Raw genomic sequence first — 12,251 nt, forward strand, 5'->3', positions numbered from 1 at the left:
TGGGGTCCAGGGTATAATTGGCCGTTTTCTGACTACATTGACCTCTACATTTCAGGTTTAAAAGCTGTTTATCTTGTGTTGTTTGGTATCATTCTTTTCAGCACAACCTCACATCTAGTTTTATAGTTATTTATTCATTTTAATATACTCTATTAACACAACTGATTAACACATCTATGTTCAGACAAAATTTCTTACTGTACTAACCACAACCATGTTTAACGAATCATTTTCAAAGGTTCAAATGCAAATATAAATTGTACATTTAAAAAAATCTATGCACAAGTTTAAAACTTGTGGTTTACAAAACTTTTGCAAAGTTATATGCAACTATTTACCTAAAAAAGCTTTTTTTTCAGAACCATTCCAAACTATTTACAGAACAATTGGGTGTTCTTCATCAAATAAGATCCCACAAAAATTATTTGTGCCTGATACCTGCAGACCTGACATCAGGAGGTGTATCGCTCCTCCTGTTTTCCACCCGGAGACAGCATTTACATTGCAATCTGGCTTTGGTGGCTTCTTAGCAGCACCTGTGACATTCAACAGTTTCCTCACAGAGATTGCCATAGTATCTTGATGCTATGCCATCTTAAATCGGTCATGTGATTGGTTTACCCTGACTACTTTATTCTTCCTCAGCCAATGAGCAGCACTGCCTGCGTAGCTCCCGGTATGCTGAAGACAGCTTCAGCTGTCTATGTGTTGAAAAATAGTAACGCGTCTGCACTTGTTAGTAATGGCATGGCAACAATAGAAATAGTAATTTGTTAGATTACTAGTCACTGAAAAAAGTAACGCCATTAGCAACACCATTATTCCCATCACTGGTGTTGGGTGTCACAAAATAACAGATTACACAAAGTACATTACTTTTTTCAGCGTTGCTTTAATGTAACATGTGATTGTACTAAATTCAGTAGTTAGTTACAATTATGTCGTAACAAAGGTACAAAGGTTCTTGTTTTTATTCGACAAAAGGACAAGAGCACAACTCTGAAGTGTAAAATGCATAGAGGACAGATGTTCTGTAGACAGATCATATGTTAGAATTTTATTTCTATTTTAGCAGAAACCCAAGACTTTCAATGGTCAGCTGGTGTTTAGAACAGAGTTGAATAAATAACCAAAATTAACCCCCCAAAAATCTGATCATTTCTGCAGCAGTCATCAGGATGAATATGCTGGTCCAGATATGTCTGCTCCAAGTGAAAACACACTTCAGTTTAGAAAAAGTGTTACAATACGTATATTACAATTTAACATTGAGAATAATGGTGGCTGAAAGAGTCTTTCTTACTGACAGCAGTGAGACATCATAGTTAAATAAAACGGTCCAGTTATGAAGATTAACTTCAGTCTCAGCCAAAAGGATTTACTCAGGAACAAGTAAAAGACTGAATGAAAGAAAAATAAAAACAAGTTTGAAATCATCTAGGTGAATTATGTCATGTTTCACTTCCACTGAGTGGCGAAGCCCAGAGGGGGTTTCTCACCGGGTCATGTCAAGCTCAGACATGTCCAAAAATGTCAGAGCACTTTTGTAAATACTGTCAATTTCCTACATAATTATGTTTTTATTGCAATTTAATAATTTCATTTTTAAGTGAATATTAATGTATTAATTACTTAATAAATTATAAAAAAAAATAATAAGAATATTATTATTATTGGTCCCTGCAAAGCCTCACACTTTGAAGATCAAAGTCGATGGTGACAATAAACAAGATACTTAAACATGATGAAACACTACAGCTATGACAACTCTATAATTTTGAACATCTTTAACATTTTCTTCAAGCATGTTAACAATTTTCAAAAGTTGCTGCCATACTGCAGTTTACTGCCATCTTATGGCCACAGTTCATTATTGATGTTGCTCTGCAGAGTGTGTACCCTGGACACCCCCTGCTTTTTAAACTATTCAGCAAGAATGGTTCCTAAACTGACCCTTTCAGTTCTTACTCATAATCTTTACAAAAACATTTGACATAATTTCTTTAAACAAATTAAATATAATTAAAATTGTATTCTAAATAAATTGTAATTTTAATTATGCAAAACTTTAATTTTACAGGCATTTATTGTTTATGTGAACAAGATACAAAGAAGATACAAAAACTGTAAAATACAATCAGTGAAATTATACTTTAAAAAAACACTTTTTCCTAACATTTGATTCCTTTCCATATTTATACAATAAATCTGTTAATTAGTAAACAAAGTTGTGTAAAGACACATACAGTGGCACTCACTCACTCTCTCTCACACATCCTCACATAGCTCTTCCTGATAATTTCTCTGAAGGGTAATAGTCATGTGCATCAGTTTGATTTGTATGCAAATCAAGGGAGTGTGATAGAGAGTCTCTGATGTGCTGAGACACTATCCGCTTTAAACACTTTATGACTACAAATGTGAGAGCTACAGGTCTGTAGTCATTGAGGCTGCCCATACCAGTCGTTTTGGGGATGGAAATGATGGTGAAGGCGTCTGACAGGTGGGAACAGTGGCATGAGTCAAGGAAAGGTTGAACAGCCTAGTGAGGATCCCGGTCAGTTGGTTCGTGCAGGCTTTAACCACAGCCCCTGGGATGATGTCGTGGACGGCAGCTCTCTAAGGATTCACCACTCTCAGTGTCCTCCTGACCTCATGTTCCTAGAAGCAGAGGGGGCGATGAGCTGGGTGAAGGTGAAGGGAATGTTGGTGCAGGGGCTGTGGGCGAGGGCGGGCCTTTGTCCTCTGGATCTCAAAGAGATGATTCTGTTCATCAAACTGAAAACGTTACGTCCAGATGAACAGAATTAACTTTTTGGGGTTTCCTTAATTTCCTTAATTGGATGATTGAGCATGCATCAAGACATCGGCTGGGATACCTCTTCATGCCCAGTGGGGTTGTTGTCGGTCAATGGGAGCATTTATTATGCAAACTGCAAACTCACTGAAAACTTCAACAACAAAAGATAAACACAACAGAACATATGAAATATGAACACATTTGAAACAGAAATAGCCAGACTCTGTATGTATGATGTATGTGTGTATTTGAGAGAAACAGATAAATGGATTGAGAGAGGATATGTCTGGCTTTGTGTGCGTTGAGGTGGTAGGGATGTCTGTGTTAGTTTGTGTGTAGTTGTGTCTGTGTTTTTTTTCATCTTTCTTCACAATTTTATTTTTTTCCTTTTACATTCATTCTGTAGTCTTCTTGCCACCCTATAGCTGCAAGTGTTAAGCCTAAATTTTTCAAATATTTAATATCTTATTGTCAGGTCTGGCTGTGCAGAAGGCAGGATGAAGGACTCAAATGCAGGTCTCGTACAAGAATGAATAAACTCAAAATGGCTACTTTGTTGCTGGACTAAAACTCTTACGTCAAATACAACAAACTAAACTAGGAACTAGAACTAGATGTAGGAACTAGATCCATCCATACATCCAGATGAACAGAATCAACTTTTGGGGATTTACTTACCTGGATTATTGAGCATGCATCAAGATGTAGGAACTAGAAACTCAACTTAGACAACAAGAAAACGAACTGAGAACTAGACTGGAGCACAAGGGGAAACATACAGCAGAGAGGGTATATGACATGACAAAAGACAGAGGAAAACACAGGGCTCAAATACACAGAGGGATAACAAGGTGTAACACAAGGTTATATAAGGGGTTTTACTGCAATGAGTGAGTTTACTGACTGAAGTGCAGAAGAAATAGTTCTTTATGGAGCCTAGATGGTATGAGTGACGAGACCAGAGACTGCAAATTTTTGTTTAGGAAAAAACAAAAATATATCGAATAAAAGGGGGGAAAGGGGAAATGGAACAAAATAATAAATACAAAACACAACATAAATAAATTTACCACAATTACAGTTTTTCTCAAATGCTAAAACACAAAAGCCAATCCTCTAAACCAAATGACCAGTTGTCTAAACACATTTACTAAATCTAGCCATCATTTACCAATATCATAAACACATGTCACATGAAGACACAATTCACAGAACATTGGTATTGTACTCGATTGCTTTCTTTGTCACAATACAGTTTTACAAACCTGTGAAAGTAGTCTATTGGTTTCAAATCAGTTGTGACTGTATTGTAACACATGTCAATTGACAACACATGTTTCTTTCTTTAGAGTTGAAAGAATGCCACATAGAGGTGGGAGGGTTGCCATATTTACAGCGGCACAAGAAACCCTCATTGTGGATATGGTTCGTGGGAACAACCTCATCAGACTCCGGGAGATCAGAGACAAAGTCATTGCCGATAATGTCAACTTTGAGAGCATTGACGATGTCAGCTTGGCCATAATAGACCGAGTTCTCCGGCGCCAAAAGACGCGGATGAAACAGGTCTATAGGGTTCCCTTTGAGCGCAACTCTGCGCGACACAAAGACCTACGTTCCGAGTATGTGCAAGTACGTATACATCCATGTTCACAGTACAGTTAGTGGACATACTGTGTTGCTCAGTGGCCTACATTACTTCTGGACAATACTGTGCTACCTGATTGACTGTTGTTCTGAACACCTGTGCACTTTCACATTTTCACAGAGGATATTACATTTGGACGCGATGGCCAGACCTCTTGAGTACCTCTTCCTAGATGAGGCTGGCTTCAACCAGCAGAAACGAAGGCAAAGAGGCCGTAACATCATTGGCCAAAGAGCCATCACTGAGGTCCCTGGCCAACGGGGGGCGGGGGGTAATATTACCCTTTGTGCGGCCATGGGTTGTCCACCGGCATGTTGTCCTTGGGTCTTACAACACCCAACGTCTCCTCACCTTCCTAGAGCTAAAAGACATCCTCCTGGACCGCCAACAACACCATCCTGGACCCGCACATCACATTTATGTGATCATTTGGGACAATGTTCGCTTCCACAGAACAAACCAAATCAGAGAGTGGTTCACCACCAACAGTAACCACTTTTTAAACGTCTGTCTGCCACCCTACTCCCCTTTCCTGAACCCTATAGAGGAGTTCTTCTCATCGTGGAGATGGAAGGTTTATGACAGACAACCATACACAAGAGAGAACCTCCTAAGGGCAGTGGAGCTGGCCTGTGTTGACATCCCAGCGGAGGCCTTCCAAGGATGGATTTGCCATTCCAGGGCGTTTTTCCCGCGGTGCCTGGCAAGAGACAATATAGCCTGCCATGTGGATGAGGTGATGTGGCCCAATGCAGCTCTGCGACATGATGCCGCACAGTGATTGTGGTGTGTGTGTGGTGTGACTAACGTAAATAAAAAAACTTCACACCCTGATCAGGTTTTCAGGAGTACTGTTGTGTGCAATAGATTCTGTTTTTGCATTGAGTTGTGTTACAGTAGTGTGCATATGTGCAGGATTTTCTATAGATTTATACTCTTCATATGAAACTCACAAATCTAAATGCCTAATCCTCTGCAGAGATCTACGACGAGCCGTTACTGTATAGTTTCTAAAAATATGCATTGGCAGTTATGAAAAAAATAACCTTCTCACAAATTGATCATTGCGTTTTCAATTGTTTTGCTGTAGTGTGTAATGATGTGTATAGTGTTTACATTTTTGACAGCTTCGAGCTGCTCTTTTGGTGTGAAAGTTTGAGTTTTGCAGTGGGAAGGTGTGGTTGTGTTTATGTAGCTTTAGAAAAGGGTGTTGTGTTTAGACATTGGGGAACATGGTGGAAACGTTTGTGAAATGTGTTTTAGCATTTGAGAAAAACTGTAATTAATAAATTAATGTTGTGATTATCTGTGCAAGAGTCCTTTTGTTAAGAGTCCTTTTGGTCCTTTTTAAAGTTTCTTTTACAGTTCAGTTTTTCAGGAATTCCTCTTTAGGGTCCAGTTTCATGTAATGGGGAAAATATGTCCGGAATCCAAAGATGGCTAAGTGAGTGAAAAGAGGGGAAAAGAATGGTCCTACCGGCTCGCCGGTGAAGAAGATCAACTCAGTGTGGGAAAAAAAACCTGACCTGTAGGCCAGAAAAACTTCCATTAGTACATCATGTTCAATTCAGTTTACCGGTAAACAAATCATGTATGGGTTACAAAGGGAATAAGACAAAGGAAGAGCAGATCCTGTGTAGGCTTTTTCTTTGAAAAATCTGTTGCATCGTGTCAGGAGTGAGGAAAATGTCAAAACAGGATGCACATCACAAATACCTGATAAGTCATTTCTCGTGGACCCTCAGATCAAGCATCTTGGCATGAGATAGAGACCAGACTTGCCCGTTCTTCGATTTCCAGTCACTCAGAGTTTCAGAGTTTTGGAAACACTCACAGATGTGGAAGACTGCACCGAGCATTCTGTGTCACACTCTTCATCAAAGCTTGTGCCTTCTTCAAATGAGTCCTGCAGCTCGCTGAGACACAGGCTACATAACCATCTCTAAAGTCCCTTTAGTTTATCTTCTCTTTGCTCCATGTGTTTGAACTTCTCTGCTCTCTAATGAAATGAATCCTCAGCCAAGCTGTGTGCTTACCTTTTGGCTGTAAGAGCAGGCAGGTGCATATACACACTAACAGTAGTTTTTGTTTTTGTAGCAAAGGCTGGATGCCATGTTATTGCTTGAGGGCAGGGGCGGATCTAGAAGGGTGGCATGGGGTGGCAAGTGTCACCCTAAAATGATCTCTTGCCACCCCAACTGCCACCCTAATTTTGCATATGACAGTGTTGTTTATTAAAATAAGATAGCATTAACACTTTAAGTGTAGTTACAGTTAACAGTGAATATAAATGCTAAAACTGAATATATTGCATAGTGTTACCCCCCTCCACCATTAAGAAATGGTTCGGCCGGCTTTTTTCTTGTTTTCAGTAGCAAGCGATGCTTATGATTGTGCCAAAGCACATTTTGAACAACACCATGGGAATTTCGGATTTCACACAGGTGGTTGGTTGTTACACTCTGGAAATGGAATGAAGGTGAGTGTTATTAACCCTCTGTGGTCCACGGACACGCTGCACCTCCAAATCACATGCCGGATTTAAGCTGACATAGCAACAAGCTGCAGCCAGGCTGAGTGTCTATTTCAGCCCGTGTTGAAAGTTCGGACTTCAAAGAATACACCGGTCTTTAAATTTTAATTACAGGCCAGTAGATCCAGAGTTATGATAAAAATCTAATTATATATAAGCCATGCTTTTTTCTAAATACTGTCGTCACAGTGTTTTTGTGTGTGTTTTTTATAGCGTTTTCTAAAGACAGCGTAAAAACAGTAAAGAAAGAAAAAAAGCCACATCTTTCCTATCGGTGGAAAAATGTACCATGTCCACCAATTTTAAAAAAAAAAGTCAACACGTGAGATTTGGTTGTTTTAAAAGAGGCAAAAGTTTTGGGGGTGACGGTTACGACTGCGAGATGAGAGTGAGAGAGAGAGACTTTTTAGATGTGGGTGATTTGTGACGTTTAGCGTGGAGAGTGTAGTTAGTGTGTTGTGTTGTCTTGTGTAGTTAGTCTGTTGTGTAGTCGTTGTTTTGTGTGTCAGTGAGGGCACAAATGAATGTTGTCACCAGGTGGAAAACCAGCGGAGTGATACACCACCTGTTGTCAGGCCTGAAGGGTTATCCCTGTGCTGTTCTCCTCTGTCTGACAAGTTTTTTTTATTTTTTTTTACTGGCACACATAAGTTGTGAGGCATCTTATTGCGACACCTGATTGTTCTCTCATTTTAGTTTTAGTAATATTTTTAAATGGTTGTAGAAAATGAAAAAAACGGCAGGTGTATTGGCTGCATTTTTAGATAAATAGATGTATATGTTTACAAAATGTACAATTTATATTTGCATTTCAAGTTATAAAAATACTTTACTCAACATGTCTGTGGGGGGTTTTTTACAGTAAAAAAAACTACTACTACTAGGATTTTAAGTTTTTTGTGTGATTTCAGATCAGTAATACTAATGCAGTATGTCAATGAAAAAACAACTAAATTCAGACACGTGAGGTTGAGCTGAAAAAAATGATACCAAACAAGGCAAGGGGAAAAAATAAAATGAAACAATCTGAGGATGAAATACAAACGTTAACTCAAAAGGAGTCAAAAATGACCGGTTATATTTTGGAGGGTTAATCCAACAAATCACGAAAAATTAGGTTTAAATTTGTGTTCATGTCAGTGTAGATTTCTGACATTTCGTGTGATTTAAGCATGTAACAATTTTACTTTTTTTTCTAACAAGAAACAGTGAAACTTAAGTTAGACTTGTATTTGTAAATGAACCGCCCCATGTTGTGTACCTTTCTGGATTTTATATTTATTGGGCTACATATTTATTTATTATACAGTACATAAGATCAAAACTCACGTTTTATGTAACTAAAGTGTTTAATTATGTGGGCTACAGAAAATAATTAAGTTATAGATTATATTTATATGAAAAACATGTATACTTACTGCATTTGAATCATTTTTACCATATGTAACCACCTGCATATGTGTTTGAAAAAAAGGCTTTGATTTGCCACCCCATTTGATTTTTTTGCCACCCTCATGCCACCCTAAGAAAATTTCTCTAGATCCGCCCCTGCTTGAGGGCCTCTTCAAAGACACATCAAACACATCCCTCCAAGATGGCCTTTGTTCACCTCCTAAATGATCAGTGCATGTTGATAGATTTATACTCTCTCTCAGATGCATGCATGTATACCATCCAACACAACATAACACAGCACAATAAACACATAAAATTAACAATTTAATTATTCGTAACAAAAAGCAGACTGTTTTGATTACAGTATTATAAAGTCACATATGTCTATACATGTTTCATACTGATTATTTTTCCACATACAATTACAAAAAGAATCATGTTTTTCCTGTAATTCCTTTTTTTTTTGTAAAGTACAAGGACAAATGAACAGTGAATAATCAAAACTGATGTTTATGTATAAGGTAAGATTGGGAAAATATCATGAAATCACTTCTTAAAATTACCTACACAACATTATGTCCCTTTTTCGGTAAAAAATACTCTAAAGTTGCTGACCACTTAAAAATACTAACTTACAATACAAATAGAGTAATTTGTTTGCTCATATCCATATAACCTCAAATTGAATATTTACATTTATAATAAAATGTCCCTTTTTTCCAAATGATAAAAAAACGAATCGGAATAATTAATTACATATACATATATACATATACAAATACAATAAATTTTTCTGATTGGTTTTCTGTTCAAGCCAAATGTGTTACAAAGGGTTCAAAATGGGTCCACCAAACACTTTTATTATGTATCAAAAAATTTGAAATTTGAAATTGAAAATTGAAATTTAATCTTACTACCAGATATAAAGTTTCATAAAATTCTTGTTGTTTGTTACATATGCCTGCTATATATTTTTTTCAAATCATTTAATGTGGCAGGAGTTCCATTCGTTTACATTAACCAGTTTTGATTTGTTAGTCTGAGGTTTGTATTCACTGTCTGAGTTTAAACACAAGCTGGTTTCTAACCATGTGCTGAGTTTTCACTTTCTAAATCATTCTTAAATACATTCAAATGTGAACGTTCTTTTAGACTGGGTGTATTATTGCATTTTGTCAGTGAGAGTATAAGTACATGGGGAATTCACTGACAGGAAACAATGTTAGAAATACCATCATCCTCAGCTCATCTACTCTACTGACACTGACACTGTCAATGGCAACACGTTCACTTCTTCACGAGTGCGAATGTATGGAAACATCTTCTCAGTAAAAGTGTTTCTGAAGGTGTGTATGTGTGTGTTAGTATCAGGATCAGAGAACGACAGCTTTCTTCTGTTCCAGTTCAGATTCACTCTGATCCTCTGGAGCTTCTTCTTTACTGAGAGAACAGTGAGAGGAGCTGATGGTGAACATGCTGAGTATTTACCTTCAAATAACTCTATTCTCCATAATCTAGACCACAACTCTCCCTTCCTCTGCACAGACTCTGCTAACACACCCAGGTCCCAATATGCACTGTCTCCAACTTCAACATCCCAGCTGTGAGTCCCTGAGTTAAAGCCCTCAGAGCCCAGGACGGAGTAAAACCAATTAGTTCTCCCTGGATTATCAGGAAGCTGCTGCCTCTCTCCTCCTCTCACACTGGTCAGATCTTCAGACAGGATGAGGTTTGGATGAGCAGTGTTTGGGTCCAGAATGACAGGAGTGTAGGAGACCATGTACTTCATGTTGTTCCAGATGTTGAAGGTCAGGTTGCCCAGGTGTTTGGCCTGGTCTATCAGAGCTCCTGAGGGCAGCTGTGGATCATCCAGCAGGGGGCAGCGCTGGACTCTTTCCACTGCAGCCTTGTAGTTGTGCAGGAATGAGACGTCTTCAGCTCTCAGCTCCTCCTCTGTGGCTCTGACTGTGTCTGAAAGAGCTGCTATCTCTCTGCTCAGAGCCTCCATCTTCTCCTTCATCATCCCACTCTTCTGCTCCTCTTCCTCCCTCAGTGCAGCCAGCCTGGCCTCCTCTTCCTCTGCTAGAAACTGGTGAAGCTTCTTAAACTGCTCCTTAATCTGCCTCTCTGTGTGTCGGGCCTGGACCTTAATGTGTTCTGCTGTTTGATCAAACTTCACTTGAACTTCTTCACAAACCTTTAACTTCTCCTTTAAGGGCTCCAGAGTTTCCTGAAGTTCCTTCTTGTGTTGTTGTGCAGCTTCATCGATGGGTCTGAATCTGTGATTGGTGTGTTTTTCTGAGACACAGCAGACGAGACACACTGGCTGCTGATGGTCCAGACAGAAGAGTTTGAGTTTCTCAGAGTGCAGACTGCAGAGAGCCTCTGAAGCTCTCTGATCTCTCTCCTGTAAGAACAAGGAACACATAGTAATATGAGTACATAATCTTTTTCCACTTTTTCTTTCTTTTTTTTGCTGAATTGCTTTATTCATATACATTGTAGGGTGTACCATACATTACAAGGTAGACCCTGCAATAAAACAACAGAGAAAAACTCAACAGTCATATGACCACATATGAGCAAATGCACTTTGACTCCCTTTTAACAGGAAGAAAGCTCCAGCAATATGAGGCTCAGGGAAGGGCGGCCGTCTGCGACGACCGGTTGGGGTGAAGAGAGGAAGACGGGATAAAAGGCATGCTGTGAAAGAGAGCCAGAGATTAATAAGAAGAAATGATTCAGTGCAGAGAAATGTATAAACACAGAAAGGTGTGTTCATACACTGTGAGAAAGGTGACAAAAGTAGCAATTCCCCAGCATCCTACACCTAGTGCAGCATAACTAAGGGAGGATTCAGGGTCACCTGATCCAGCCCTAAATACATGCTTTAGCAAAAAGTAATCTGCATAGCAATTTAATTAAAAACTTCTAGATAACATCTTATTTCATAGTGTAATCTTCACGTGCTTCACCCAAAGCACACTCTCTGTTGATTCACTTGTTAATTATAGTCATAGTATTAACTCTCTGTGTCTTTCGGGATTCCCTAGTTTAGCTCGTAGCCAAGCAGCATAGCCTCTTCACCTGTCCCTTGTGCACTTTCCTGTTCAATGTGTTAGATGTTTAGTTACTCCTCAGCCTTCTTTAGCAATAATAATGCTTGTAATGAATGCAGCATATTTGCAACTCTGGAGACCAGAATGACTGAATTTGAAACTCTTCTTCAAACCCAGGAAAAACCCATGGGCAGCCAGGCCCCTGTAGCCAATGCAGCCGAGGGTAGGAGCTGCTTGGCAGCTTGTCCCGAGCAGCTGGGAAAACAGCTGGATGATGGTGAGCAGGAAGAATAAACAGAAGTTCCGGTACACTGCCAACCCGTTCCCCACTCTGTGAAACATCAAACTCTCAAAATTAATTATTTTCTTCTGAGACTAGACTAGAGACATCAGCAACCATAGTCAATTGTTTTCCAGGGGCCAGAGCAGGTGGCATTAAGGGAAATTTGGCTAAGACTTCACGTAAATTCAGACAGCAGCACAAGCTTATTAATCAACCAAAAATGAAGATAGACTTTTAATTCATTTGAAAGCCAGATACTCAGCCTTATCCCCGTAGCTGCAAACAGTGGCGGTCCTAGCCTGTTTGGCGCCCTGGGCGGACACTCCCTCTGCCCTAAGGACTGTACATTAACATAAAACTGCTACCAAACAGCAATGCAAACAGCAATGCAAAAAGCAATGCAAACGGCTACCAAACAGCCATCATAATTCGTCATACAATGAGAACAGGTCAAATCAACAATTGACAATGACTAATTAATATTAAAATCTGTAACATAATGTATTGTTTGGAGTTTAGTCTGTTACTGTTGC

The 12,251-nt window shown here is 39.1% G+C and overlaps 1 protein-coding gene and 1 pseudogene across 1 annotated transcript; one reads left to right on the plus strand and one right to left on the minus strand.

The window, feature by feature from the left end:
• The first annotated feature begins 4,074 nt into the window (after positions 1–4,074).
• On the plus strand, positions 4,075–5,030 carry LOC146389630 (uncharacterized; annotated as a pseudogene).
• A 3,706-nt stretch (positions 5,031–8,736) lies between these two features.
• LOC146389631 (nuclear factor 7, brain-like) lies at positions 8,737–10,804 on the minus strand. Its single transcript, XM_084919303.1, has one exon. The coding sequence runs from the start codon at positions 10,802–10,804 to the stop codon at positions 9,626–9,628; it is 1,179 nt and encodes a 392-aa protein (XP_084775429.1). The 3' UTR covers positions 8,737–9,625.
• Positions 10,805–12,251: the final 1,447 nt, after the last annotated feature.

Source organism: Perissodus microlepis, chromosome 3, assembly GCF_051167445.1.
Source record: "Perissodus microlepis isolate ML-2025 ecotype Zambia chromosome 3, ASM5116744v1, whole genome shotgun sequence".
Lineage (NCBI taxonomy): Eukaryota > Metazoa > Chordata > Actinopteri > Cichliformes > Cichlidae > Perissodus > Perissodus microlepis.